The 27540-nt window shown below is 59.3% G+C and overlaps 5 protein-coding genes across 7 annotated transcripts; 4 read left to right on the top strand and 1 right to left on the bottom strand.

Annotated features, from left to right (window-relative positions):
• Positions 1-239: 239 nt before the first annotated feature.
• Positions 240-12135, top strand: RAB5C (RAB5C, member RAS oncogene family). The gene is made up of 6 exons (XM_085211121.1): positions 240-398; positions 7871-8114; positions 9143-9294; positions 9611-9733; positions 10474-10567; positions 10958-12135. Exons 2-6 carry the CDS (start codon positions 7949-7951, stop codon positions 11071-11073), a joined length of 651 nt encoding a protein of 216 aa, XP_085067247.1. The 5' UTR covers positions 240-398; positions 7871-7948; the 3' UTR covers positions 11074-12135.
• A 1350-nt stretch (positions 12136-13485) lies between these two features.
• LOC100549141 (heat shock protein beta-11) lies at positions 13486-14859 on the bottom strand. Its single transcript, XM_010724677.3, has 2 exons — positions 14722-14859; positions 13486-14526 (listed from the first exon to the last, which is right to left on the bottom strand). Exon 2 carries the CDS (start codon positions 14211-14213, stop codon positions 13632-13634), a length of 582 nt encoding a protein of 193 aa, XP_010722979.2. The 5' UTR covers positions 14214-14526; positions 14722-14859; the 3' UTR covers positions 13486-13631.
• A 228-nt stretch (positions 14860-15087) lies between these two features.
• Positions 15088-15978, top strand: LOC100547911 (heat shock protein 30C-like). Its single transcript, XM_010724676.4, has one exon. It carries the CDS (start codon positions 15237-15239, stop codon positions 15837-15839), a length of 603 nt encoding a protein of 200 aa, XP_010722978.1. The 5' UTR covers positions 15088-15236; the 3' UTR covers positions 15840-15978.
• Positions 15979-16180: 202 nt separating this feature from the next.
• KAT2A (lysine acetyltransferase 2A) lies at positions 16181-22391 on the top strand. Of its 2 annotated transcripts, none has more exons than XM_085211077.1 (18): positions 16181-16975; positions 17254-17377; positions 17466-17611; positions 17782-17871; positions 18187-18368; positions 18448-18639; positions 18737-18843; positions 18933-19040; positions 19118-19254; positions 19373-19581; positions 19647-19773; positions 19854-19964; positions 20043-20186; positions 20382-20496; positions 20620-20656; positions 20785-20848; positions 20986-21070; positions 21284-22391. In XM_085211077.1, the coding sequence occupies exons 1-18, from the start codon at positions 16340-16342 to the stop codon at positions 21475-21477; spliced, it is 2808 nt and encodes a 935-aa protein (XP_085067203.1). In that variant the 5' UTR covers positions 16181-16339; the 3' UTR covers positions 21478-22391. The 2 variants fall into 2 exon arrangements, with proteins under 2 accessions (XP_085067203.1, XP_085067202.1); XM_085211076.1 differs by having other exon boundaries at positions 19358-19581.
• A 118-nt stretch (positions 22392-22509) lies between these two features.
• On the top strand, positions 22510-26903 carry DHX58 (DExH-box helicase 58). 2 transcript variants are annotated; one of them, XM_085211105.1, is made up of 12 exons: positions 22510-22758; positions 22987-23188; positions 23270-23460; positions 23592-23708; positions 23951-24077; positions 24164-24346; positions 24428-24684; positions 24873-25022; positions 25241-25402; positions 25681-25871; positions 26058-26154; positions 26384-26903. In XM_085211105.1, exons 1-12 carry the CDS (start codon positions 22525-22527, stop codon positions 26561-26563), a joined length of 2091 nt encoding a protein of 696 aa, XP_085067231.1. In that variant the 5' UTR covers positions 22510-22524; the 3' UTR covers positions 26564-26903. The 2 variants fall into 2 exon arrangements, with proteins under 2 accessions (XP_085067231.1, XP_010723025.3); XM_010724723.4 differs by having other exon boundaries at positions 22536-22912.
• The last annotated feature ends 637 nt before the right edge of the window (positions 26904-27540 follow it).

Here is a 27540-nt window from a genome sequence, read left to right as displayed (position 1 = left end):
GGGCCGAGCTGCGGGGCGGGGAGCGCGTGCGGGCGGGGCGGCGGGGTTTACGCGCATCGGGGTCTCCAACCCGTTCCCTCCCGCCCCGGACCTCGTCCGAAGATCGTGTCCCACAATGCCCCCGCGGCCCGGAGCGCTGCCGGGGGGCTCCGGACTACAATTCCCATGGCGCTCTGCGAGGGACAGGCAGTGGCGTTGCAGATCACGTGACACGGCGCCCCCCGCAGGAGGCGGAGACACGATGAGGCGGGACAAAGATGATTGGCAGTTGCAGCTGCCCGTGACCTGCAAGGCAGGAGCGGAACTGGCGAACGGGTCCGGAAGCGGAACGGGTAAAGGCGGAAGTGAGGGCAGGGGCCTGCGAGACGCACCCGCGGCGGGGAGCGGCCCTGCGGGCGGTGAGTGAGGGGCTGCGCTTTGCCCCGCCCGAGGCTCGCGGGGCTCCAGGCCCGCTGCTCGGCCCGGCCCGGCGGCTGGCTGCAGCGCCCCGTATCGCGCAGGCCCGGCTCCCGAAGTGTCCGCCCGGCCGGGGCAGGAGCCGAGCGGTGGGGACGGGGCGCGGTCTCGCGGGCGCCGGTCGGCCGTGCGCGTCCCCGTGTCCCGGCCGCGCGCTCCGCGGGGGCCGGAGCTGGTCGGTCGCTTCCCGTGGGGATCCGGCCCCGCCGGCCGCTGGGAGCGGAGCGCTGCCCGCCGGCGGCACCGGGAGGCTCTGTGCACGGGGTGCCGTGCCGGGCGGGCGGGGCGGCCGCTGCTGGGCGGCCCCAGGCTGGAACTGCCTGCGTCGTTCTCCTTTACGGATCGGGTAGGACAGACCCGGCTGCTCGCTGCGGCCTGCTGTTAATAAATGCTTCCTCCCCTGTCTGGTCGTTCTCGTGTTGCTGTGCTACAGCGGTGGCTGCTTGGAATTTGAATGGGATCTGAGGAAGGTGAGCTGCTCGCGAGGATTGTGGTCCGGCCTTTTGTTGTGGTCAGTCTGTGCTGAGGTGGGTGTAGGAGCTCCAGAAGGTTGGAAGCCAGCTGGGTCCTAGGCAGAGCATGGCCTAAATGAAGACTTTGGCTTTATTTGTTGGAAGTAGTTGCTGTAGAGCTAAGACCTTTTTGGATTGCTGCTGATGGAAGACGCCATCGCTTTGTGCTCTGGGGCACGTGTGGAATTCAGTGTGGTGGCACAGAGCTGACCTCAGTGCTGCCCTTTCCTTGGAAGGGATCTCGAGCGCGTGGCTCCATGTTTACACACAGAGCCTCCAGCTGCCTGGCACAGCTGCTGTGTGATCCCACAGGGCCGATCCTGCAGCTGCATGGTGAGCAGCAGGCTGCCCTGGGGAGGCCCTGTGGTGGCAGCTGCTGCTGTTTCTGGTCGTACACAAGGTGCTACTGAGTGTGGGAGAGCTCTGATTTCTGAGAGCTGCGTGGTTAACGGCAGCACCTCACTGTGAGCCAGCCTGCCCGGGAGTTATGGCCCTTCACTTGTTGCTGTTGTGTGTGGCTGTTGGAGCTCTGACCTTGATGGTTTCCAAATGTGTAAGGAAATCAGAGGGAAGAGTGCACTGAGATGTTATTTTAAGTCTATGTGGAACAAGTTGCATCTACTATTCTTAGTTTTTTGTCTGGTGGCTTTCCAAATGCTCAAGCTGCCCAGCATGACACCCCATGCAGTGTAACGTTGAACTGCAGTCCTGACTCTCTAAACGCAGGGCCCTGAAGCTTGATTGAGACCATAGAAAGAAAGATAACTTTGATTTGTGTTGGCTTGACATGCCGTGCTGTTTGAGTGAACTTCCTTGGAATGTCCCACTGATGCTCATTCGTGCCTTGACTCTTAAGGCTTTTTGCTAATAAGGTGAAAGCTGTGACTGAAATGGGTGAGGAGTTCAGAAGTGTTTGTTGACTGCTGTAGGGCAGTGTTGGCCTTAAGGCCCTCTTGGAGAGAGGACAGCAGGTAAAGCTAGAGTCTGTACAGACCTGTAAGGTTAAGAAAGGCCGTGCTTGACTTCAGCAACTGTGTCTCAGCAGGATGCCCTAACAGCCAACTTCTTCCATAGCAAGTCTACCTCTATAGGCAGTTTTTCCCGCTGAGATACCGTAGGCTAATTCAAACTACATTCATTTTAAGATAAGGGACCTGCACTGCCTGGCACTAGGGCTGTTTAGGTAAGGCTTTAATACCCCATCAGGTGAGGGAGCAAGATAAAATAGAAGTTCTGAGGAAGGCTTTCAGTTAGAGAGCAGTATAGGGGGCAGCTGGCTCAATAGGAGGATGTGGGATGTGGTCAAACACTTACCTGGTTTTACTCTGGACAGAGTTGGATTTGGGTCACTGCTGTAACAGCGAAGCCAGTAATGGATTGGGCACTGACTGCAACGAAGCTGAATAACAGCCTGGTGCTTGTGCTTGGCCAAACCTCGAGGTGTGGGGGAGCAGTGATGAGAAGTGAAATTGTTGTCATCGCAGCAAAGCTCTGCGTGGAAAGGAGGGGGGTCAGCTTTGGCTCCGGGCCCCGCACCTCATCAGCTCAGTCCTGCCATGGAGCGCTGCACGGTCACCCACTGGATGGTCACACATCTCCTTAGGAAGGGAGGGGGGAATAGTGCCAAGTCCTCCCAGACACAGGAAGTGAAATGGGAACGCTGCTAATGAAGTGGGTGTAGCCTGAAGTATTTTGGTCAGCGTGCTTAGAAGAGGGCAGAATGTAGGAATGGCAGAGTCAGCTTTTTTCTTCCCCTGGGATGTGAAGTTTGAAGTCCTCTTATGCAAATTCTGTGAAATTGTCAGTAACCATGAAAACGTTCCATCTGTGAGCCAGAAACAGCAAATCTTCCTGGAAGTGACATTATGGGGAATAATAGTGCTCTCTCTAACTTCTGATGTGAGTGCTAACTTCCCCTGAAGCATGGGAACAAACTGTTGGAGTAGTCCTACATAAACAGATAAGAAAACACCGGTTTTCATGTTTGCTTTGATATGGTAGTGCTCCAAAAAAGGAGCCACTGGAGGCAGGAGATCTTTGTGCAGTCTGGGAAAGATATTATGAAGGTCACTGACTCTCCTGTGGCGAAGATGGCTGTTTTCTGCTCTGCTGTCTGGTGCTGTCTATGGGCGTGTGTTGCTGGACTTCTGGGCAGAATGAAGTCGAGCCTTTTGAGAGCAAGCAGTGTAAGAAATAGGAGGGGTGGGAACCTTGCCTGCAGGATTACAGCTTAGTTCAGTTTTGAGTTGGTCCACGCAGTAATCTTGAGTATCGTTAACCTGGCAGTGCTTCAGCTTCTGGACACTGGACAAAGTTCTTGCAGTGCCAAGAATAACTGAGTGCAGGCAAGGCCTCCAAGAGGGGGTTAACGTGGGAGCAGGGGGACTTTGGTGCCTGGGATGTGGGACTTTGTTCCATACAGCCAGTGAGAAGCTTATATAAAATGAAGGTGGTGCAGAACTCATCTACAGGAGTTGTGTGCTGCAATTTATGTCTTGCTAACACTTGCTCGGAAGCTGCCGCCTCTCATCCTGCTGCTTTTAAAGCAGTCCTTACAAGTGTGCTGTTTCCATGGCTTGAGTGAAGCTGTGCTGGAAGCTCGCATGCTTGGGTCTCCATCTGCTGCTCTGGAGCTCGCTGGCTGTGGTGTCAGCAGGTGGGGATGTGGTGGCTCCGGTCACCTACAGGTTCAAATGCTTTCCCGAAGCACGAGAAGGGCAGGAGCTCAGAACCTCAGCCTGCCCTAATTGCATGTTTCTCTCTTCAGCCCATGGTGATCTAATAGCACACTAGCTGCAGTTTTGAAAGCAATTAGTCATGCTATTCTGCAGAATTAAAACCCCTGCTGGATTAGGCATGGAGCTTCGTTGTAGCGCCAGTGTGGCCCGCACGGTGATAAGTCTTGTTGCTGGTGCTCGTTCAGCTGTCTGGGCATTAAAACCCGTGCCTCCAAAGGCAGTATCCAAGTGTAGTACTTTGCATCTTATTAGTTGCTGTCAGGAGCTTTTGGTAAAGGATAATTGCTGAACATCTTTGGAGGGGGGTGAGAGCCTAGCAGAAGGCCCGAGGGACACGAGCAGCCCAAGGCTCTGAGCCTGAGAACCGACTGCATGGCAGTGCTGCATGGAGGGTGGGAGTGAGAGTTGATCTTTGCTGTTGCGTTAACTCAGTGGAACGGCCTCAGTGCCCGACTGGGAATATTAAAGGTGTTTGAGGTGGCTTTCTTAAATGAATTTGAAATTTCAACTTGAGTTTGCTCGCACTTTGCCCCTGCAGGATGTTCTCTGTGTTCTGCTCAGGAAATGAATGAAGTGCATGTGGCTTAGGATTGCCTGAAGCTTGCAAAAGTTGGAGTGACATCCTACAGATGTTGCTTGGGTCCCAGAGCTGAGGTAGCTGGTTTCTGTTGTGCGTATAGGCTGAGTCACTTGGATAAAGAAAAAGGACAGTTCTCAATAGAAAGTCCTATTAAGAAAAAGGAAATAAAAAGCCAGAGAAAGCAGTTTTATAGCTGACTGCTTCACTGTTGGAATTTGGCTCTGCAGCTCCCTTTGACTGTAGAGCTGCACCCCTGATGGTCAAACCAGCTGCAGTCCTTGCCTCATCTTCCAGAGAGCTCCATTGGGTGCCCGGCTCTTCTGGCTTCCTTTCCTGACAGGCTTGGAGCAACTTGCCTGGTTCGGGTGCTGTCATCTGGCAGATGAGGCTTAATCTCAGCCTTAGCAGACGTTTTCATGGTGCAGTGTTCTGCCTTGGGCTGAGCTGTGAGCTGAGCTGTGAGCCCTTTGGCCCAGGCCAGCCCTCAGCTGGACTGCTGTGCTCAGCCTGAGCAGCACCTCTGTGGGCCTCGTGTGTGCTGCCCTGAGAAGCAGCCGAAACTTCACCTCCTCCTAAACTTCTGGAGGGTTTATTTTGCTCAGAAAGCTTTGTTAATCGAGTTGAGAGGTCAGTCATCTCTATTAAAGGGCAGCTGTTGAGTACAGTGGCCAGGATTCAGTTGCCATCGTGGGGCAGTGGGAAGGGCTCTGCTGCTTCCTTGGCTCTGGGTCTTCCAGCTGTGGGTGCCTGGGTGTGATGCTGTCCTGCCAGCCCAGCTGTGCAGCGTCTGCAGTGGGTTGAGCAGTAACTGTGGGCTGGTAGCCCTGAAATATCAGATGCTGGACTTGTGTTTTTTGTTTTCCTTCTGCAGGTATCAGGAGGCAGATACACGTATTAAAAGCATGTAAAAGAACTGATTTTAGACTTACTGCATTTGCTCGGGACTGTAGGCAGCAACACAAATGTTAACTTTTTCCTGCTGGAGATCCTGATTGCCTCTGAATTAAAATGAACGTGCTCAGGTCTTTGGGCAGGAGACTCTGCAGAGAAGTTGTGACTTAGAATAGTGGTACAACCTGAGGAGCACATGGCAAAGGTTGATATGGCTCTGTAAATCGGTGCTGTAAGGCTGTGGGATGGCAGCTGGCAACTGCAGTGACTCGTTCCCTAGCAGAGCTGCAGCTCCAGATCACAGCCTACTGACCCAGACACCACTGTTTGTGGAGGGAAGGACGTGCTGTCTGTTGCAGCTGAAATATAGGAACAGATCCAACTTGGTGGGGCTGGCACTACTTTGTGCAGTGCTGCTCCTACGGCAGCAATGCTTTTGAAGATGACTCTTAGCGTGCATTGCAGTGCTAAGAGTGGAAGAGGTCGGCACAGATGCTGTGTGGCGCAGGTGAGGCTGGGCGCTAAGGCTGTGGGTGGGAGCAAGGCTCCTGCTGCCATGGCCGGCTGCCATTCGGTGGTAGGTGAAGCAAAAGCACTCGGTACCTTCAGGGCTGCCTTCGCCGAGGAATTCATGTAACGCTGTCAGCTATTTAACAAGATAAATATTTCACTGGGGCTTTTGATTGAGTATTTTGGTTGTAAGCCAACAAATCTGCAATGATGTTATTTGTAACGCAGCAGAGAGCAGAAGCAGTTCTCTGGTAACTTGATTTTCTGTGAGCTGGACGTAGACCTGCTTGCTCAATTCTATCTGAATTCATGGTAAAATGAGCTGAAGTCTCTGAAATGTAGGTCACACAAAGACTTGAGGATGTCAACAGGCTCATTTCCTTGCTCTGGGAATCACCCCTATCGTGTTTCGGGAGGTCATAACTCAACTGAGGCATGATTCACGTGGCTTTGAACGTGCAGAATGTTAGTCTGAGCTGGTGACAGAGCTTGCCAGTGTGCTGATAGACCGCCCTGGTACATGGATACAAGGTTAAGCAAGCAAAAGCTGCTGCTGTGCAGTCTTGAGTTAGAGGAGGAACTGCCACAGGCGGAGACTTTCCCAGGTTGGTTCAGATGTGGGGCTTCCATTGCGCCCCTCGAACCTCAGTGATAACCGAGCAGCTCCCGGCCAGAGCTGCAAAGTGCTGCTTCCTCACTGTCCGGCAAAACCAGCTGCAGCTGTGTGCTTCCTCTCAGGCTTTCTCATCCTGTCAGAGCACTGGCTGTCCTTCCAGGGGCGGGGAGGCAGGTTCTGGTTATACGCTGCTGTCAGCGGCTGCTTCACGACTTGGGCATCTCACTGCACGTGGGGGCTCCTCAAGGCTTCTTTCCCACCTGCCTGCTTGAGTGCATGGTGCTGCACTGCTCTGGCAGTAGGTTTCTGACTGACTCGCCTGCTGATCAAACTGATTTCATGCTGAACGGCTCCACGGATCACCGCATTCTCTGGAGCTTCTGCTCTGAAGCATGGCTTGCAGGACACCATTCCAGGGCTCCTGCTCATATGAGTGCCGTTTGCTGGGCACGTGCTGGGCTCACTCTGAGCAAAAAAGGTGTTTTCTTGGAGCTCAGGATGCGCTGTGGAGGAGCTGCCCGTCAGGGTCTTTGTTTGCTGCTTGTCTGTCAAGAAACTTGGGCTGTGAGAGTTGAAGGGAAAGTGGTGATACAGAGCAGATGCGATGAGTTGTAGCATTTGTCACTGACGGGAAGTGGGAGTCATGTTGAATACAGGAAATCTGCTGAAATCTGTGAAACTGGGTGCTTGGAACGTTATCTGCTTGCAGCTGAGAACAGGAATACAGTTCACTGTGGCTGATGGCTTGGGAGGCACTGCGCCTCCACTCGAGGTTATCTGTGGATGTGGAACAGCTCGTCTCACTCTTTGTGCAGTGCTTCTGCACAACGCTGGAGATCTGGTCTGCTGTTGTAGGTGCTGCCCTGCTTTCAGATAAGGCCGTCTAGACTCTGCTCAGTGATAACTACCTGCAGTGCTGCAGGGGCAGCTGCTCTTGGGCCGGCTGCTCTCAGCTCCTCCGTGCTGCTGCAGGAGGTCCGAGGTGGCCTTGAGGACTGCTTGAAGATGCAGTGTTTAGTAGCTCTGTGTGAGGGCCTTTACAGTTCTGAGCATAACAACTTGCTCCTGTGATCTGGAGGAGTGGGTCGGTGCTGCTGTCCGTAGAGGCTTACCCAGGGCACACAAACGCCTCTGTTTCACTGCCGTCTGAAGCCGCCACGTGTTGAACTCAGCAGAGGGGGAAGGAGTTCAGGTCAACCTCAGTTACCTCCCATGAGCTGAGCAGTGTTTTGATGGACGAAGCTCTGATAACCTGACTGGCGCGCTGGCTGCTCCCCGCCTGCCTTGCCCTAGCAGGGTGTGCAGCACGGCACACAGTGGAAGTGCTGGAGGCCTGGTGGGAGGGAGCTCCTCTCGCCGTATCCCTGCTCTCAGGAGGCCGTGCTACTTCAGATGCTGTGGGAGCTGCTGACTGCTAGAAGCTGCCTGATGTGCTGTGGTGCAGCCAATAACCTTCCACAGTAGAAGGAGCAGCAGCTGCCTGTGCTGATGGAGGCTGAGGGTCAAAACCGCTGGAACTGGTAGGGCTGCTCCGGGGTGTGTCTCTAACTCTGAGCTCCTCTTCCAGTTGCAACCTGCCTCCAGGTGGATCCAGCGCAGAATCTCCAGCATCCTTATCTCTTGGCACTCCTGCACTTAGGCCACGATGGCAGGTCGAGGTGGAGCTGCTCGACCGAATGGACCAGCTGCTGGAAACAAAATCTGTCAGTTCAAACTCGTCCTCCTGGGAGAGTCGGCGGTGGGGAAATCCAGCCTTGTTCTGCGCTTCGTGAAGGGGCAGTTCCACGAGTACCAGGAGAGCACGATCGGAGGTGAGTGCCACCTCCAGATGCTGATGGTTAAGAGATGCTGGCCTTGTAATGCAGCCCAGGGGCATCAGGAGTATTAATGGCTATTTCGGTCTGCTCTGGGCTTTTTGCTATAAATAGTCAAGCAGCTAATGCTTTAACTCTTGGTCTGCAGTTTGTTAGTGTGAAGATCAGCGCACCAGAGAGCAGTGCTATGGCAACCACCAACTCTGCCTCTGAGGCATCTTCCAGTATTTGAATTCCTGCTTCTAATTAGAACTGAGGCATTCAGTTTAGTTTACAGCCCTTAATTATGTTTTCTGACCAGGACCTGGGATATCAAGCTTGTTTGTAGCCTGATAAAGTAAACTACTTGCACAACTCCTTCAGGCCTAGCAGATCTTTGGCTTAAAACAGTCAGTGTGGTGTCACCAGTCAAAGGTCAGTCAGCACCCAGCCTGCTGGGCAGTAATGCGAGGAGATGTGCAGAGAGGCTCCGTCTGTCCCCGTCGTGACCATGGGGGGAGCAGGGCAGCTTACAGGCAGGCAGGGCTCAATGCTTTGCCACAGGGGCCTTGTGAGCGATCTGCTGTTCTACTTCAGCCCGCGTAAAGCCTGGTTGTGTTAGAACTGAAATGGAGGTATGGCATTATGCTCCCTGGACCAGGAAAATAACTGGTTTCTAAACCAAGGAGCCCAGAGTAACTGGGCTGAGTGCAGTGCTTTGGCACCGAGGCACTCTCTGAAGCTAATGGTGGGGGTGTGCAGCTGTGCTGTGGGATCTGGGTGGTGGCCCCTGGGAAAGGGAGTAGCACTGAGACGGCAGGCTGCTTGCTGGCTGCTCGGAGCCACCTGTCTGTTGGCTGCTCGGTGGCTCTCTGGTTCCTGCATAGTTGTAGCACGGCGGAGCTGTGAGTTCCACAGCAGGTGGCAGAGTGCTGGCCGGGCTGGGGCTTCTGCCAGCTCTTGTGCAAAGCAGAACTGCTCTGAGCTGCTGGCTCTTGCTGTAGGAGCTCCAGCTGGAGATAAGGCCAACACCCATTCTCTTTCAGCTGCCTTCCTAACGCAGACGGTCTGTCTGGATGACACAACGGTGAAGTTTGAGATCTGGGATACGGCGGGGCAGGAGCGGTATCACAGCCTGGCACCCATGTACTACCGAGGTGCCCAGGCAGCCATTGTGGTCTACGACATCACCAACACAGTGAGTGCGGCGCCGGGGCCCCGAGTGTCTGCTGGGAGGGGGGCATCTGCTTTGCATCCAATGCTTCTCAGTTCCCTGGGAGAGTTTTGGGTTTGGGGCTTCTGCAGGTGCCTGCCTACAGGTAGCTCAGTAAAACTTTCTTAAACTCGTGGTCACTTCCTCGTTTCTGAGCAAGGCTGTCTAAGCTGATAAAGAATCCTGCTACAAAGTGCTGTAGAGGCAGAACGCTTCTTACAGGAAAGACTTGTTCTAATCACATCTTCATTGTGTATTAATAAGGGGCTGCCTTTCCTGACTGCCTCCTGTTTACTTCCAGGACACATTTGTACGAGCCAAGAATTGGGTGAAAGAGTTGCAGAGGCAGGCTAGCCCCAATATTGTAATTGCACTAGCAGGAAACAAGGCAGACCTTGCTACCAAGAGAGCTGTGGACTTCCAGGTAAGTGGGAATCTGGTTCAGCTGCTACCTGAGCAGTCAGGAAAGCAGCTCTTTGGTCAGGTGTCTATGTCAAAAATACTTTGAGGAGAAAGTGTGGAAGTTGAGATTGATGCTACTGAGGACCCCAGGGTGCCCCTTGAAGCCTGCCTTCCTCCTGTAGGTTTGTCACAATACTTGTAGCTCTTGTTGGTAACAGTTAAGTTATGAAGGCCCATAGCAACAGCTGATAATGCAAACTTGTTCTCTGTCTTCTTATCAGGGGCTGCCTTCAGCAATGTATGAAGAGGCATCTTTTAGATAAGTCACCTGAAGCTTGTTTTCTAGTCCTCACAACTCTTACCTCAAGTTGTCTGAGGCAGATTTCTTAGTAGAAGCTCTTATCTCAAAGAGCTGTGCACAGAACTGCTGGCAGCACGTTGCAAAGTGTGTTAAACTCCCAGCCAACCAAAGTACAAGGTGTTGAGTTGCTTGAGACACAGTGTCCACATGTAGCTCACAAACAACCTGTGCTGCTGTATCCTGGCTCTTGCTGCTGGCTCTTCAGTCATGTGGTCCTGTCAGTGGTGCATGTCTCCCAGCTGTCCTGGCCAGGCAGGGTTTGTGCTGGGGTGGAAGTGCCCACTTTGGGCTGGGCAGAGGCCGAATTCAGTCTTTAGTATGCCAGCAAATGGAGCATGTGGAGCCTGCATGGGCCTCCTCCTGGCAGGATGCCTTCATCACTCTGGTGTGATTGTTTCTAGGATGCACAAACGTATGCAGATGACAACAGCTTGCTGTTCATGGAGACATCAGCAAAGACAGCGATGAATGTGAATGAAATCTTCATGGCAATAGGTAACTGTGTGTGTGTGAACAGGCTGTCTGGAGTAGCTCTGAGCACTGGCAGTACAGCCTACTGAAAACCACAGAATCTGTGTCAGCCAGGTTCTGAGGGCTCTTACTGGAGTGTGTGTATGACCGGTTGCTAGACTTGTGTATGAAGTCTCCCAGGTAGTGCAAACCTCGTTCCCTCTCTGCCTTTATCTGGGGTGAATGAGGGTGGAGCAGAACTGATGACAGCTCAGAGCAGGTTTAATGTACTCGTGCTGCCAGCAGTGTCCCATCCTGAGCTCCTTAAGAGGTGGAGGCTCGGGCTGGAGCAGAGCTGAGCTCAGCGTGTGATCTGCGGGGGGGGGAGATTGGCCTCTATAAGAGCAGCCTGCTGATGTGTTGCTTCTTTCCTAGCCAAGAAACTGCCAAAAAATGAACCCCAGAACGCTCCAGGTGGTCCGGGCAGGAATCGGGTGGTCGACCTTCAGGAGAGCAGTCAGCCCAGCAGGAGCCAGTGCTGCAGCAACTGAGCAGCTGATCTCAGCTGACAGAGCCCTCGAAGGACGTGACTGGAATCCATGCTAACAATCGCACTTACCGTAGAGCGGCTGCTGCCAGTGGCTGCTGTGATTTCTCCATCCCTTTCTGATCATAGGCTGGAGGGAGTTCTTCCACCTGCACCTTTCTGTACAAATACTAATTCAATTCTAAGTCTTAAGTCACTTTTTTAATATATGAACTTCTGCTCTTCCCTCTTCCTGGTGGTGGTGGATGCACGACCTGGTGTCTGCCCAGCCAGCTCATCCCTTCCCACGGGTGAGGGCCAGCAGCACCCAGGTCCCACAGTACTGTAGTTCACTATTGGAAACAAAGGGATATTGAGACTAGACAGCCTTGTTTAAAGTTACCCACGTGTAAAAGCTGAGGCGATACCAGTACGATATGCCTAGAACAACCACTAAACTGTAGCATTATAGTGACAAACTCTGGCTCTTCAGCCACTTATTGACCAAATCAATTATGAGTATTTTGGGGTGGGGCAGAGGGAAGAAAAACTGATTTCTTCTGTATTTTGTATTGTACGTTTCTTCATGTAACCAATCAGTATCTTGTCAATATAGTACATACAACTAGCTGCCTATTGTCTTTATTTGTGTTGGACTCTAGCATGCCAACTTCTTTTCTATCTCTGGTTCTGTCGTAATGCACTAATCCTGTTGCAACTTTTGCAAAAAAAAGAAAGAAAGAAAGAAATCTTGTATAGAAAATTGTCTTTTTTGATGGTTGTGATGCCACTGATGTTAACCCTACTCTGGTGTGAATACACAAGGTTTACTGATGTACAGAAGTGGGGCAGGGGAAACCTCGGATAACCTGTCAGTGAAAACTATGTATTGCAAAAGCCTGTAATTCCACACAGTATGAAGGGAGGTATTAAAATGGCTTCTCTTGCCAGACTCTAACTGATGTTGGCTGCTGCCTAGTGCCTAATGCAGTGTCTTATGCATACTGGTATTTAAGAGGAACTGTCAAGCTAGTCTTCATCACAAACTTCAGTTTTGTGTGATTAAAAGAGAATTTTTATAAACCTACCACGATCAGCAATGTTCATGTTTCTTAACCAGCTCAAGCAAAGGGGAGTGGACCAGAACATAACAGGCGTGCTGAGGCCAGCTCTGCCAGGGCACATCTCTGAGGAACACGTGCCCATCCTTCCCTTGGCAGGGAGAAGCGTGTGCTGTGTTCTCCTCAAGTCTGGGTTGTGCTTCTGCAGCAGCCGCCTCGTGAGGGAGGAATTCCTGCATGGAGATACAGAGAGCTCGTGGCTGTTAGGAGCTGGAGGTGGTTTGCTGTGCTCGTCATAGCTGAGTGTGCAGCAGCATACTCGAGGTAAACAGTGAGAACTGTTTGTCACCATCACTTCTAGGCTAACCAGCAATAGCAGAAGCTGAGGAGAGGTGGGAGGAGCAGTATGCATAGAGCTGGGAGTTGATGTGACAGTTGGACAAACTTGGGGATGATGTGCTCAAATATTAGTCAGCAAATGCCTCTGTCCCTGGTGGATGTTGTCACAAGATGCTGATGTCGTGTTGTTTCTGTATGGCTGTTCATCTGCTGGAGGGGCTCACAACCCTCAGGAGATGGCACAGATCCCATTGCTTCCAGGTTGGTTTGTCTGTGCTGCTGGATTCCCCAACAGCAAAAGAAGGACCTGTTGGATGATGGCCACCCACTCCCAACTGAACAGCGCTGGGAACACAGCAAGGTGCTGTTGCCATCTGCTGGTTTCTTGTACAAGTGCTCCTGGTTGACAGGACTTCATTTCTGGCCCATGCCTCGGGGTCTCCGTCTCCCTGTTGAGGCTGTGATGCTCTCAGGGTCTCCTGCTGCTGCCCCAGTCTGTGCTGTTCAGCTGTGATGGACTCTGGTTTGGGTCTGTGCTCTGCAGAGCCTCTGTGCTGCTGGCACTGCTGCGAGGAAGAGCTGCATGAGCTCAGAGCAGCTTTGGCAAAAACAGGTGTTGTGCCTGCATGCCTGCAGACCTGCCCAGACCTGGCTCCAAGTGCTGGAGCCTGGTTCCACCCTGCCTGCTGCTGCCATCCCAGAGGGATCTTCTGCAGCCCCTTTCTAAGCTGCCTGGGGAGAAAAGTAGCTGTGACGGGATAACCTCCACCTAACATCTTCCAGCACAGGTGTCTTCTTATTTTAGAGGCACTGGTCTGAGCATGAGGGCAATGGAGGTGCTGCAGGCAGCAGCGTGGGCAGGAGATGCTGTAGTGTGGGAGAACAGGGAGTTCACCCTGCTCTGAGCAGCACAGTGGGTCTGCTTCAGCTCTGTAGAACCAAGAGCAGAGTTTTACCCTCTCCGTGCACCCACCAAGAGCTGAGGCCGAGGCTCAGCCACCCCATCGATCATCCCCCCAAAAAGAAGCACAACCAGGTTCTATGCAAAAGGATTTTTTATTGGATACAAAAGCAAGAACATTCCAGTATAGTGAAAAACACGGTGGATGGAGCACGTCTGGGCTACAGCCCAAGACTCACTGCCGTCTCTGCTGGTCCCGATGCAGACCGTCGTTCCGTCCCATCACGCCTTGGCTTTGCTGGCAGCTCCATCCTTGGCTGCCCCGGGCTGCGGAGCCGCGGGGCTCACCTGGATGGGCACGTTCCTCTCAGCAGCAGACGGCAGGGCCAGCCGGGGGGCCTCGATGCGGAGCTGCCCCTCTGGCGACAGGGAGCAGCTCAGCGCCTCGGCGTCCACCTCCTCGGGCACGTCCCACTCGCGCTTCAGCACCTCGTACTTGTAGGAGAAGGAGCCCTTCTCGTCCGTGCTCTGCGTCTCCTTCTGCCCCACCAGCACCACCTTCCTGCCCACCACCTTCACCGACAGCTGCTCGGGGGCGAAGTTCTTCACGTCCTGGCAGACGGAGAAGCCCTCCCCAGAGCCCTGGACCGGGGCTGCGCTGCTGCTCGGAGCCTGCTCTGCAGTGATGGGTCCGTGGCTGCTCAGAAGCTGCTCGAAGCTGCTCATGAACTGCCGAGCCTTCTCCATCTCCTGCTGCAGCTCGCTGAAGATGGTCTCTGCGTGCGGCCAGAGGGTCCTCACCGTGCCCAGCCGGGTGGCCAGGGAGCTGGAGGCGAAAGGAGCGAGGTGCATCCGGCAAAGCATCGTTGTTGTTGTTGTTGTTGTTGTTGCTGCTGCTGCTGCTGCTGCTGCTGCTGCTGCTGCTGCTCTCAGCTCTTTGCTCTCAGCTGTTTCCTCTCCGGGAGTTGGGAGCGCTGTGCTCCGGCTCCGGCGCCCGCGGCTTTTATTTCCCTTGCCGGGAGGAGGAGCCTCGGCCCGCGGATGCCGTCACCCTCGGGAGAAGAGCGCGGCTCTTTCTGGCCCGTTCGAGCTCATTCTTGTTACTCATCGCTGAGGTGAGGCACCTCTTACCTCACGGCCCACATACCTTCGCTCTTACTCTTGCAGTTCTGCTCTCCTGAATTATAATTAGCAGCATCACCTCAGCCTCCGAGCGGGATGCCCGAGCCGCCCCTGCCAAAAATCCGTGGCCTTTCTGCTTCCCGGCTGGGAGCGGGGCCGGACTCCCCTCCTCGCTGCCATCCCCTCCCCTCGGCCCGTTCCCCCCCCGCCCCACTCTCAGGACCCCCCTGCAGCAATGCGTCCCACCCACCGGGCGCCGTCGGGACCCCACGGGATACACCGAAGCAAACCCGTGCCCGCCCCACGCAGGGTGCACAGGCGCTGCGTTCAGGGCTGCACGGAGTCCTGGACGTGGGGTGGGTCTGGAAAGTGCGAGAGGCGTCGGGCAGCGGTGACACCGTCGGGGTGGGAATGTCCCTGCGCGGCGCGACCCGCGCTGCAGTGTGGGGCTGCGGGAGGGCTTTGTTTGCCCCCTCGGCCGGCGGTGCCGCGTGCTGCATCACGGTGGCTTTGCAGAAACCCGAGCCTCGGCGGTGACTGCAGCTCCCTATTTGCGGAGGGTGACTCGGCCCCAGAAGCAGGCGCTATTTTGGCCGGCGGATAATCAGCCGCGCAAAAATAGGCGATGGCTCCAGGAGGGTGCGTGGGGAGAGAGCGTTCTGGAAGGGGCACACCCCCGGGAAGAGGAGGATAAAACCCCGCGTCCCGGCGGCAGCCCAGCACCGCTCCAGCCCTGCGCACAGCCTCAGCCGCAGCACCGCAGAGATGCTTTGCCGCCTGCACTTCATGCCGCCCACCTCCGGGTCTCTGTTCCCGTGGCTGGGACCCGTCCGCACCCTCTGGCCTCACCCGGGCACCCTCTTTGCTGAGCTGGAGAGAGAGATACGGATGGAGATGGAGAGGGCTCGGCAGTTCATGAGCAGCTTCGAGCAGCTTCTGAGCAGCGGGAGCAGCTCCAACCGCGTCAGCATCGAGCGGGCACCGAGCAGCAGCGCGGCTCTGACCCAGGGCTCCGGGGAGGGCTTCTCCGTCTGCCAGGACGTGAAGGACTTCGCCCCCGAACAGCTGTCGGTGAAGGTGGTGGGCAGGAAGGTGGTGCTGGTGGGGCAGAAGGAGACGCAGAGCACGGACGAGAAGGGCTCCTTCTCCTACAAGTACGAGGTGCTGAAGCGCGAGTGGGACGTGCCCGAGGAGGTGGACGCCGAGGCGCTGAGCTGCTCCCTGTCCAGCGAGGGGCAACTGCGCATCGAGGCCCCCCGGCTGGCCCTGCCGCCGCCCAACGAGAGGAACGTGCCCATCCAGCTGCCAGCAGCAGCGGCACAGCCGGCGGCCAACGCCGAGGACGGAGGAGAGAGAGCCAAGGCGTGATGGAGCAGCGCGGGGCCGGGCTGAGCCCGGTGCTGGGGCACCGCCGGCCGCAGAGCGGGGCTGTGCCGGCCCTGACGGGGGGATCTCTGGCCAAAGCGTGTAGATTTTTTTGATATGTAATAAACGTCCCTGACTTTTACATATACGGCTCGTGTGTTTGCCGGATTGGCCTCGCTGTGCTCACGCAGCGGGACGGCCATCCCGAGAGCTGCACTGTGCTGCAAAGGGCGCATCCCCGGCACATCGCCCCATTCTGCCCCGGCCGGGGGGCTCCCGCCTACGGACGGCGACACGAACACGGAGAGCCCTCGGGGACACGGCGCTGGGCTCTTCGGGAAGGCGCCGGGACGTTCGCCGCGCTGTCGGGGCGGGACAGCAGCCGTGCCCCCCCGCACCGCCCCGCCGCTGCTCGCACCTTCCAGGCGCCGCGGGGCTTCCCGCGAAGGACGCTCCGCCAAACCGCGCCCATTCGCGGGGCTGCGGGCGGAGCCGCTCCATGTATGGGCAGACGGGCTCCGTCCGCTCCGTGTTTGCCGGCCGTGGGTGCGGCCGCGCTCCGTATTTGGCGGCGCGGCGGATCCGTTCCCGCGGTCCCGGGCTCCGGGCCGGCGCCCGCCCGTAGCCCCCCCGCCGAGCTTCGGCCCCGCGTTACCGGCAGAGCCCCGGGATGGGCGCTCCGAGCCGCGGCTCCGCGGCGAGCCCGCGGGGAGCTGCCTTCGTGCCGGCACGCCGCGCTCGGAGCGCCCGGCCGCCAGCCCGGCTCCCGTCCGGGGCTGCGGAGCGCCGGGCGCCGTCCCGGTACCGCCGCGCGCCGCCCTCCCCGCTGCGAGCCGCCGCTCCCGGCGTGCCCGGCGCGCAGGCGCAGTGAGCTCGGAGCGCACGCCGGGCCCGGCATGGCGGAGCCGGAGGCCGCGCAACCCGGGAGGCCCCCGCCGGCTCCGGGAACGGCGGCGGCGCCGAACGCCGGGGCGGGGAGCGGGGGAACGGCTCCGGGAGGGGCGGGCGGGGCGGCTTCCAGCGATCCGGCGCGGCCCGGGCTCAGCCAGCAGCAGCGGGCGAGTCAGCGCAAGGCGCAGGTGCGGGGCTTCCCCCGCGGCAAGAAGCTGGAGAAGCTGGGGGTGTTCTCGGCCTGCAAGGTGGGCGCGGGGCCGGGGCGCTGCGGGGCGGGGATGCCGCGCCGTGCGGGAGGGGACGCGGGGCTGCGCGCGGGCGGGGGGCGCCGGGCTGAGCGGCGCGGTGTGAGCGCGGGCCGGGGGTGCGCGACCCTGAGCCGGCTTCCAGGGAAAGCGTTCGGCGCTGCGGTGGGAGGGGTGCTGAGGCTCTGTGGACGGCGGGTGGGTGAAGCCGCTCGGCCTTTGGTGGCTGCGTCGTGCGCTGGGCTGCTGTGTGATGGCCTCTCCCGTCCCTCCTGCAGGCTAACGATGCCTGCAAGTGCAACGGCTGGAAGAACCCCAACCCTCCCACCGCCCCCCGCATGGACCTGCAGCAGCCGGTGACCAACCTGAGCGAGCCCTGCCGCAGCTGCGGCCACGCGTTGGGTAACCTCCCCCCCCCCCGCATCCCCGGGACCCCCGGGATGGGGAGCGGTGCCCCCCCTCACCCCTCACCGTGTGCTGTCTGCCGCAGCCGACCACGTGTCCCACCTGGAGAATGTCTCGGAGGAGGAGATCAACAGGCTGCTGGGCATGGTGGTGGACGTGGAGAACCTCTTCATGTCAGTGCACAAGGAGGAGGACACGGACACCAAGCAGGTCTATTTCTACCTGTTCAAGGTGCGTCCGTCTGTCCTGCTGCTCACCCTCTGCCCGACCTGCAGGCAGCTGCGCTCTGTGAGCCCCATTTCAGAGCTGCAGAGCTGCAGTGTCTGATCTCCCAGGAAGGGAGGTGTCCGGGGAAGGAGCGGGCGTTGAGGTGGTGATGGTGTCCCGTGGGGTCTTTGCAGCTCCTCAGGAAGTGCATCCTGCAGATGAGCCAGCCGGTGGTTGAGGGGTCGCTGGGGAGCCCCCCGTTTGAGAAACCCAACATCGAACAGGTGAGGCTGCTGTGGGCTGTGCTGGGGACTTGAGCTGGGGACAGGCTGGGCTGAAAACCTTCAATTGAGCAAACGCAGCGGCATTTTGGCATCGTGGTGACCCCACGCACTGTGCTGCAAACTCACGGAGCTCTCAGCTTTGTTGCTGAGAGTGGAAAATGTGAGTGTGCGTGTGGTGGCGGCGGCGGTGGCCCTTCTGCTCCTGCTGCTTCTCCAGGCCTCCCGCTTGGATCTTGGAGGTGCCTGTGGGCAGCTGGGCTCTGCGGTGCGGTGACCCGCGGCCCTGGCGCTCCCCAACCCACTCCTCTCCCCCAGGGGGTCCTGAACTTCGTGCAGTACAAGTTCAGCCACCTCCCGCCCAAGGAGCGGCAGACGATGTATGAGCTCTCCAAGATGTTCCTGCTCTGCCTCAACTACTGGAAGCTGGAGACGCCGTCGCAGTTCCGACAGCGCTCGCAGAACGATGACGTGGCCACCTACAAGGTCAACTACACCAGGTGAGGGGGGGGCCGCCCCTGCCCGGGTCTTTAGCAGCACTGCTGCCGGGGGGTCCCAGCCCCACGCTCTCTCCCGCAGGTGGCTGTGCTACTGCCACGTGCCGCAGAGCTGCGACAGCCTTCCCCGCTATGAGACCACGCACGTCTTCGGGCGCAGCCTCCTCAAGTCCATCTTCACTGTCACCCGCCGGCAGCTGCTGGAGAAGTTCCGGGTGGAGAAGGACAAACTGGTGCCGGAGAAGCGCACGCTGATCCTCACCCACTTCCCCAAGTAGGTGCCTGGCACGGGGCTGCCATCTGCGCGGCCGTTTCCCCCGTGCTCCCCACGGGGCTGTGCGCACCCAGCTCGGCACGCTGCTCCCTGCCAGGTTCCTGTCCATGCTGGAGGAGGAGATCTATGGTGAGAACTCGCCCATATGGGAGGCGGATTTCACTGTGCCAGCTGCGGAGGGCGCCCAGCTGGTGTCACGCCCAGGTACCGTAGGCTGATGGCTGGGCCGGTGCTGTCACTGCTGCACTCTGGATGGGGCTTCCTCGTGCTTATGGCCGTCTGCTCTCCTGCAGCCACCGTCAGTGCCGTCACAGTGCCCACCGCACCGCTCTTCAGCAAGAAGCTCAGCAGCAGTAGCTTGGCCACGAGCATGGACACCAGCACGCCGGAGCCTCTGCCGGGTAGGGCAGCGCAGGGAGCGGGAGCAGCTCCAGCCCAGCGCTGGGGGCTCTGCCTGACGAGCCGCATGCTGCTCCAGGGGAGAAGCGGAAGCTGCCTGAGAGCCTGACGCTGGAGGATGCCAAGAGGATCCGCGTGATGGGCGACATCCCCATGGAGCTGGTGAACGAGGTGATGCTGACCATCACCGACCCCGCTGCCATGCTGGGCCCTGAGGTACGGGCTGGGGGGGCACGCGGGGACGGCACCGCTGTGGGGCGCAGCTCGTGGGGTGCTGGCATCTCGGGGGCTCTGAGGTCCTGGGGCCGGGGGGGCTCAGCTGCCCCCTATGCAGACCAGCCTGTTGTCGGCCAACGCGGCGCGGGATGAGACCGCCCGGCTGGAGGAGCGCCGCGGCATCATCGAGTTCCACGTCATTGGCAACTCGCTCTCGCAGAAGTCCAACAAGAAGATCCTGATGTGGCTGGTGGGCCTGCAGAACGTCTTCTCGCACCAGCTGCCCCGTATGCCCAAGGAGTACATCACCCGCCTCGTCTTCGACCCGTGGGTGCTGGGGGCTGCGGGGGCTGCGTGGGGCTCCCCCCGTCTCACTGTTGGTTTGGCCGCAGGAAGCACAAGACCTTGGCACTCATCAAGGATGGCCGTGTGATTGGGGGCATCTGCTTCCGCATGTTCCCCACCCAGGGCTTCACCGAGATCGTTTTCTGTGCCGTGACATCCAATGAGCAAGTGAAGGTGAGGCCATAACCCCCCTGGGAGGGCTTACAGGCTGCCTCGGGGGTGTGAGGACCCCACCTCACGGCAGCCCCCCCCAGGGCTACGGGACACACCTGATGAACCACCTGAAGGAGTACCACATCAAGCACAACATCCTCTACTTCCTCACCTATGCCGATGAGTACGCCATTGGCTACTTCAAGAAGCAGGTGGGTTCCTCTCCCTGCTGCTCCCCTCAGCCTGACCCTCTGTCCCTGAGCTCCCTCCCACTTCTCCTCCCCTCCCAGGGCTTCTCCAAGGACATCAAGGTCCCCAAGAGCCGCTACCTGGGCTACATCAAGGACTACGAGGGGGCAACCTTGATGGAGTGTGAGCTGAACCCCCGAATCCCCTATACTGAGCTCTCCCACATCATCAAAAAGCAGAAGGAGGTACCTTTGACTCCCCCAGAAGTGAGGGGATGGAGTGTGCCAGCCTTTGGGAACCATCCCTCACTCACCCCTGCAGCCATGCTCACAGGATTACTGCAGTGCCATTTGGGGAAGGGCTGCTCCTGGCTGTTGCTCTGGGTCTGTTGGGGGCTCATGTTCTGCAGTGCGTGCTGACGTGCCACTTTCCCATTGCAGATCATCAAGAAGCTGATTGAGAGGAAGCAAGCACAGATCCGCAAGGTCTACCCTGGCCTGACCTGCTTCAAGGAGGGCGTGCGGCAGATCCCCATCGAGAGCGTTCCTGGCATCCGTGAGCTCTCTGTGCTGCCCGGGGGATGGGGGTGGCAGGGCTCATCCAGACCTCTTGGTGAGGTGCGCTGCCCCATGTGTATGGGGGCAGAGCCCTCTGGTGATGCTGACCCTTTCCTTCCAGGAGAAACGGGTTGGAAACCACTGGGGAAGGAGAAGGGGTGAGTGAGGGGTCCCAGGGCGTACCGGAGCTGTGGGCTCCTGCTCCGTGCCACCCCTGGCCCTCCAGCAGTAGCCCTGTACTGGGGTGCAGGAGCCTCGTACTGATGGGCTCTGCTCTGCCCTGCAGGAAGGAGCTGAAGGACCCAGACCAGCTCTACAACACCCTGAAGAACCTCCTGGCCCAGATCAAGGTGCGGGGCGGGTGTGCGCTCCTGAGCCATCCCCCGTGCTGCCCCTGGGAGGGGATGGCCAGGTGTCCCTGGCACGGCTCTGCCTGGGCTGTGAGCGCAGGGCAGACGCTGCAGTAACTCTGCCCCTCTGCCCCCAGACTCACCCCAGCGCGTGGCCCTTCATGGAGCCGGTGAAGAAGTCGGAGGCGCCGGACTACTATGAAATCATCCGCTTCCCTATTGGTGGGTGCCTGGGGGCTGTGGGGGTAACGGGGGATTGCAGCATGCCCCAAAGCACTGCTGGGCAGGGGGTGTCCCAGGGGGAGAGCCGGGCAGCAGAATGGGACCCATCAGGGACCCCCCTGACTGGCTGGTGGCAGGAGGGGGACCTACCTGCAGGGCTGGGGGGGGAAGGGGACAGTGGTGTGATGGGGCCCAACTCCTTCCCACCCCCAGACCTGAAGACCATGACTGAGCGCCTGAAGAACCGCTACTACGTCACCAAGAAGCTGTTCATCGCCGACCTGCAGCGCATCATCACCAACTGCCGCGAGTACAACCCGCCCGACAGCGACTACTGCAAGTGTGCCAACACCCTGGAGAAGTTCTTCTACTTCAAGCTGAAGGAAGGGGGGCTCATCGACAAGTAGGGGGTGGTCTGGATGCGCTGTGGCTGCCTCGACCCCCCCTGCTCCCGTTGGCGGGGAGGGGCAGGGCTGCTGCCGCCCCCAGAGAGGCCATCCGGGATGCGGCCCCGTTCTGTGGGCGGGGGCTGCTGCTGCTGCTGCTGCTGCTGGGGGACGGGGGGGAGTGGGCAGCTGCGGTGCTGCCAGTCCCTCTCTGGGGGTTGTGGAAGGGGGGGCTGCAGCGGGGCTGCCTCTCCCCCCAGGGTTGTGCCTTTGCCCCCGCTCGGTGCCAGGGCAGGGGCACACAAGTGCTTTGGTGTTCTGCACGGACCTCAGCCCCTGCTCCTGTCCGTGCACGGGCAGCGCCGGCCCCTCTTCTTGAATGTACTGTGGGGCACCTCCCTGCCCCCCCGGGCTGCAGGGCAGAGGTGCTGAGCTGGGGGATGTCCCTCCTCCAGCTGCCTCTATCAGCTCTTCCCTCCTGCAGGAGCACAGCCGTCTGCTCTCCCCCCACTGCCTGTAGCCCTGCAGGGAGTGGTGGGGGCTCTTCCAGCTCCTAGCTGTGGTTGGGGGGCTACCCCCCCCTCCCCCTTGCTGTCCTGCAGCCCCGGGGCTGGGGCTGGCTGTTTGCATCCCTCCTTATGCCCGTGTGTCCCCGTACCTCCATGGGAGCTGTGCTGGGACGCATCCCACGTAGAGTTAACGTGTCCTCTTCCCTCGTCCCGCATTTGATCGCCTGCTGCCTTACCCCCCGTGCTGTCCTTGCTGTGTGAACTCTGGTGCTGCTCTACAGGCTCACTGGCCTTGCTGGGGTGGGACCAGACCCTGTCCCACTGTTCGCGTCCACCCATTCCACGTGACTGTTTTGTTGGGATTGGTTTCGTTTTGTTTTTTTTTATTATTTTTTTTTATTTTTTAATTAAATGTACTTGTGCAGAGCCAGCTGTCCCTGTGCCTGACCGTGCGGCAGGACCGGGGGGGGGCTGAACTCAGTGCCCGGGGGGCAGGGGGGCAGAGGATGGGCGGTGGTTGGGGGCACGGGGGGCTGATATGGAACCGCCCCGGAGCGCGATGACGCCGCGGAACTCCGCCTGCTTTCGGTTTCTGTTCAGATCCGAGGCTCCCGGCGGGGGGGCGGCCCGGAGGCGGCGGGGTTGCGGTGCGGTGCGGTGCGGTGCGGCTCTGCCGGGGCTCCCCCACCACCCAGCGCAGCTCGGCACGGCGGGCGGCCCCGCTTTCCTTTCACGCCCTCCCTTCCTCCCGTGCTCCGTTCCGCAGCCGGGACTCGGCGATGGAGCTCCACGAGTACCAACTGGAGGCGGTGGCCCCGGCCCTGCGCGGCCGTAACAGCATCGTGTGGCTGCCCACGGGCGCCGGCAAGACCCGCGCGGCCGTGCACGTCTGCAGGCGGCACCTGGAGGGGCGGCGGGGCGGCCGGGTGGCCGTGCTGGTCAACAAGGTGCCCGAGGACCCCGCACCCCCGGGGACGGCGGGGCCACGGCCGGGACTGACGAGCTTATGGGCGCCCCTCAGGTGCACCTGGTGCAGCAGCACTTGGAGAAGGAGTTCCACGTCCTGCGCGATGCCTTCAAAGTGTCAGCGGTCAGCGGGGACAGCAGCCATAAGTGCTTCTTCGGGCAGCTGGCGAAGGGCAGCGACGTGGTCATCTGCACGGCGCAGATCCTGCAGAACGCGCTGCTCAGCGAGGAGGAGGAGGCACACGTGGAGCTGACGGGTGGGTGTGGGACCCCACGGCCGGGCTGGGGGCTGCCCCGGGATGAGCGGCTCACCCCGCTGCCCTGCTTTGCCCGCACAGATTTCTCCTTGCTGGTGATAGATGAGTGCCACCACACTCACAAGGAAGCCGTCTACAACAAAATCATGCTGAATTACCTCCAGAAGAAGCTCGGCGGGCAGCGGGACCTGCCGCAGATCCTGGGCCTGACAGCATCCCCTGGCACCGGGGGGGAAACTTCCTTCGAAGGGGCTGTGAAGCACATCCTGCAGGTGGGTGCTGCTCCCCGCTCCTGGAGGAGCTTCCGGGGCTCCAAATGGGGTGGGTTCTGGCATCCTGCTGTGCACTGCGTGCTGCTGGGCAGCTAGGCCTCAGGGCTGCCTTTGGGGCTCTCCCCTTTCAGATCTGTGCCAACTTGGACACCGAGGTGATCACATCAGCGCGGGAGCACGCGCAGCACCTGCAGAGCCATGTGCCCCAGCCCAGGAAGCAGTATGACCTGTGCCAGGAGAGAGCACTGGTGAGAGGTGGTGGGTTGAGCCCACAGCGCTGCTCCCTGTGACCCCAAAGTTCTCATTTGCTGCTGAGTCGGGGGTCTCCCCCGGCTGTTTGGTGCCCACTCCCAATGTGGATTAGGCCAACTGCAGGAATCACCTCACCCGGAGCCCACCTGGGTCCTGCCTTGCAAACCACCCCAACCCCCCTGGCTGTGCCAGAGCAATATCCCCAGTCCCATGGGTCCTGAGCCCCCTCTGCCCCCAGGACCCCTTTGGCGAACGGCTGAAGAAGATCATGGCACAGATCCAGGAGCACATGGAGATGCCCGGACTGCCACAGGACTTTGGCACGCAGGTGTACGAGCAGCGCATCGTGGAGCTGGAGAACAGAGGTGAGGAACTCGCCCAGGTGAGGGTCCTGGGGGGATGATGGGCTGGTGGGGCGGGATGTGACCCCACTGTCACTGTTCTTTGCCAGCGGCAGAGAGGTTTTGTCGCAAGACGCGGGTGTGCGCGCTGCACCTGCGCCGGTACAACGATGCACTGCTGATCAACGACACCGTGCGCATGATGGATGCCTTCCAGTGCCTGCAGCAGTTCTATGCTGACGAGAGGGACACAAAGGACCCCACCGAGCGCTTCCTGGCCACCACCTTTGCGGGTAAAGGAGAGGTGGAGGGGAGCAGCAGGGCGGTGCAGGCTGCTTTTGGGGCGCAGCCCTCACACCCACTTCTCTGCGCAGAGAACAGGGCCACGCTGCTGGCACTGGCTGGAGACCGGCGCTACGAGAACCCCCGGCTGAGCAAACTGGAGGAGATCCTGCAGGAGCACTTCCAGCCCATGAGGCTATCTCGTGGCATTGTCTTCACCAAGACGCGGCAGAGCGCACACAGCCTGCTCAGCTGGTTGCAGGACATGGACGGGCTGTGCGGGCGGCACATCAGGGCGGCCGTGCTCACCGGTTCCGGCTACAGCAACCAGGCCAAGGGCATGACCCAGGTGGGGGGCCCAGGGTGTGCACGGCCCCGCTGTGCTCCAGGGCTGATGATGGGATGGAATTGGGTGGGGGTCCAGCCCGACCCCTCTCTGCACGCTCTGTGGGTGCCGTGGGTGCTGTTAGGGGCTCGGAGCCACGCGCAGCCCTCAGTCCTGGGGTACCACTGAAGTGTCCTCCCTTCTCTCTCCAGAATGAGCAGCAGGACGTGATCACACTGTTCCGCAGCGGAGAGCTCAACCTGCTCTTTTCCACCAGCGTGGCCGAGGAGGGCCTGGACATCCCTGAGTGCAACATTGTGGTGCGCTACGGGCTGATGACCAACGAGATTGCCATGGTGCAGGTAGCACCCAGGATCCCCCCAGCCCTGAGACACCTGGGTGGCACCTGGGGACCCCCCCACACCCCTGGTGCCTACTGACAGCTCTCGGGCTGAGCCCGGCCCTGGCACAGCATTGCCCGTGGAGGTGCAGGGTGCAGGGGGAGCACTCTGCCCTGCCCCGTGCATTCTGTGGCGTGAGGGGCTCAGCCACGCCACAGTGTTTGTTCTCTCTGCTGCAGGCCCGGGGTCGTGCCCGTGCCCAGAACAGTGTGTACTCTGTCCTCGCCAAAGCCAGCAGCCGGGAGGTGTTCCGGGAGCAGCTCAATGAGAACCTGGTGGAGCTCATGGAGAGGGCCATCAGCGCAGTGCAAGCCATGCCTGAGAGGGAGTATCGCCTGAAGGTGAGCGCAGGGAAGGCTGCACTGCTCCTTCCTGCATCTGCCTGTGGGCACAGCCCTCTGCACACTGATTTTAGGTGTCTGCTCTCCCCTTGAGGCGTGCTGGCTTCTGGAGAGGGATAGTAGGAACTGTATGGCACAGCACGTCTCTGTCCTCCCGTGCAGCTTGTCCTCCCTGGGATGCTGCATCTCTCTATGGCCAAATCTCTTACTGCACCTGCGGCCCGTCTGTGTGTCACCCTTGCTGACCCCATCCTCCTGCCTCTCTGCCCTCCTTGCAGATCCTGGAGTTGCAGAAAAATGCTGTTCTCAGCTGGCGAGTGAAGGAAGCCAGGAGCAGTGAGAGGCGGCAGCTGCACGACCCGGGTGATGTTTATTTCCACTGCGTCAACTGCAACGTGGCCGTGTGCCGCGGCAGCGACATCCGCACAGTGGAGGCCATGCACCACGTGAACATCAACCCCAACTTCAGGTAGGAGGGGACGGGCAGAGTCCAGTGGTCAGAGCAGAGCTCTGCCCAGACAGGGGGTGGCTGCTGCCTGCTCCTCCCTGGGGACATTGGTCTGGGGAGGTCACAGGGGCTGTGTGGGACTGTGGGAGAGCTGAGTTTTGTCCCCAGGACACCCCTTCAGAGTGCCTTTTGTTTCCTTTCTTACAGGTTTTATTATACAGTCTCACCTGGGAAAATACACTTCGAGCGGACGTTCAGGGACTGGGAGCCCGGGTGCCGCATTGTGTGCAGTGAGTGCAGGCAGGTGAGCTCCTGGGCCGTCACTCAGCCCATGCAGCAAGAAACAGGAGCTGCATTTCCCTTTGGCCTGTGGGTGCTGCACAGATGGAACATTGTTGTGGGCAGCTCCTACAGGGGATGTGTGCTGGGAGCAAGGAGCTGCCTCCAGCTTTCAGGCACGGGGCCAGGTGCAAGGTCCTGCAGCCCAGGGTTGTGTCACCGTGTGTGTGAGCGTCCCCTCCCTGTCCACACAGGAGTGGGGAATGGAGATGATCTATCGGAACGTGACCTTACCCATCCTCAGCATCAAAAACTTTGTGGTGGTGACCCCGGATGAGAAGAAGAAGTACAAGAAGTGGAGCAGAGTGACGTTCCCCATCGAGGAGTTCAGCTACCTGGAGTACTGCTCCAGCACCCAGGACGAATCCCTGTAGAGCCGACTCACTCAGGGCTGCTCCCAGGCCACACCTGAGGCGAGGGGAACCTTTCCATTACCACTGAGACAGGACATCGCTTCAGGCCCCCGCAGGCGGGCTGCACCTCTCTGCTCTCCGCAGCCGCAATCGTGCGGGACTGACCGCAGAACTCCGCTAAAGGACTTGCGGTACCGGGACGGGGCAGCGCCGCGCCCCCGCTGCCGGTCAGCGGCTCCCGTCCCCGCAGTGCTGGAGCTGCTCCCGCGGCGCCGCATCCGCGCAGCGAACCGACGGCCCGCGTCTGCTTTGTGAAGTCGGGCGTCCTGCGTTGTCAAGGCGCGTGGTGGGTACCTGGAAAGCGCTGTGCTGCCTCTTCTATCGTGCGAGCTGGGCTCGGGGCAAAGAACGCGTCGCCCTGTTCGCGCTCCCACCCCGCTCCTCCTCCCCGGCCCGCCCCGCTGCGCTCTCCCGTCGGCGGTCGCTAGAGGGAAGTCCGCTCCCGTTCCGCTGCGGGCGCTGTGCGGGGCCGCCCCGGGGCTTCGGCTTTGTTCGGGAGCAGCGGCCGCCGTGGGGCTCAGCCCAAATTCAGGCGGGGGTCCCTGGGGGCAGCGCGAAGCCGCGCTCCCGCTCCGCAGAAACCGGGTAATGAGGCCGCGTGAGTTATTTGGAGCTCTTTGTGGGCTGCGGTGCCCTCTCCGCAGGATAAGGCCCCTCTGCGGGGACCCCAGATCGTTTTGCTAAGCTCTAATTGCCCTGATTCGTGCTTGGAGAATCCAGGCTGTGAGTTAACCTGAAGGCGCCTGCGGCACTGACCTCTCAGTCTGCATGGAGCCGGCTGTTCCCTTATCCTCTTTGCTCCTTCAAACCGAAGCTTCTGCAACGTTGCCCCAAGCTTCCCCATCTTTAGAGGTGCAGCAGACCCCGTGGGATATGGGACCACGAGAGCGTTGCGATGGGCTGTGTGGGGTTTGGAGGCAGCTCATGGTCTGCGTCCA

This window comes from Meleagris gallopavo, chromosome 29 (genome assembly GCF_905368555.1).
Source record: "Meleagris gallopavo chromosome 29, MGAL_WU_HG_1.1, whole genome shotgun sequence".
NCBI lineage: Eukaryota > Metazoa > Chordata > Aves > Galliformes > Phasianidae > Meleagris > Meleagris gallopavo.
Note: the sequence above shows the minus strand (reverse complement) of the source record. Positions and strands in the feature narration are given on the sequence as shown.

Excerpts from the sequence above, each read along its gene's own strand:
- RAB5C (XM_085211121.1), top strand. The coding sequence starts at position 7,949 with ATGGCAGGTCGAGGTGGAGCTGCTCGACCGAATGGACCAGCTGCTGGA. Across the intron at positions 8,115-9,142 it reads CCAGGAGAGCACGATCGGAG|CTGCCTTCCTAACGCAGACG; the intron begins GTGAGTGCCACC and ends ATTCTCTTTCAG. Across the intron at positions 9,295-9,610 it reads TCTACGACATCACCAACACA|GACACATTTGTACGAGCCAA; the intron begins GTGAGTGCGGCG and ends GTTTACTTCCAG.
- LOC100549141 (XM_010724677.3), bottom strand. The coding sequence starts at position 14,213 with ATGCTTTGCCGGATGCACCTCGCTCCTTTCGCCTCCAGCTCCCTGGCC.
- LOC100547911 (XM_010724676.4), top strand. The coding sequence starts at position 15,237 with ATGCTTTGCCGCCTGCACTTCATGCCGCCCACCTCCGGGTCTCTGTTC.
- KAT2A (XM_085211076.1), top strand. The coding sequence starts at position 16,340 with ATGGGCAGACGGGCTCCGTCCGCTCCGTGTTTGCCGGCCGTGGGTGCG. Across the intron at positions 16,976-17,253 it reads GGGTGTTCTCGGCCTGCAAG|GCTAACGATGCCTGCAAGTG; the intron begins GTGGGCGCGGGG and ends TCCCTCCTGCAG. Across the intron at positions 18,369-18,447 it reads TACAAGGTCAACTACACCAG|GTGGCTGTGCTACTGCCACG; the intron begins GTGAGGGGGGGG and ends TCTCTCCCGCAG.
- DHX58 (XM_085211105.1), top strand. The coding sequence starts at position 22,525 with ATGACGCCGCGGAACTCCGCCTGCTTTCGGTTTCTGTTCAGATCCGAG. Across the intron at positions 22,759-22,986 it reads TCGGCGATGGAGCTCCACGA|GTGCACCTGGTGCAGCAGCA; the intron begins GTACCAACTGGA and ends GGCGCCCCTCAG. Across the intron at positions 23,709-23,950 it reads TGTGCCAGGAGAGAGCACTG|GACCCCTTTGGCGAACGGCT; the intron begins GTGAGAGGTGGT and ends CTCTGCCCCCAG.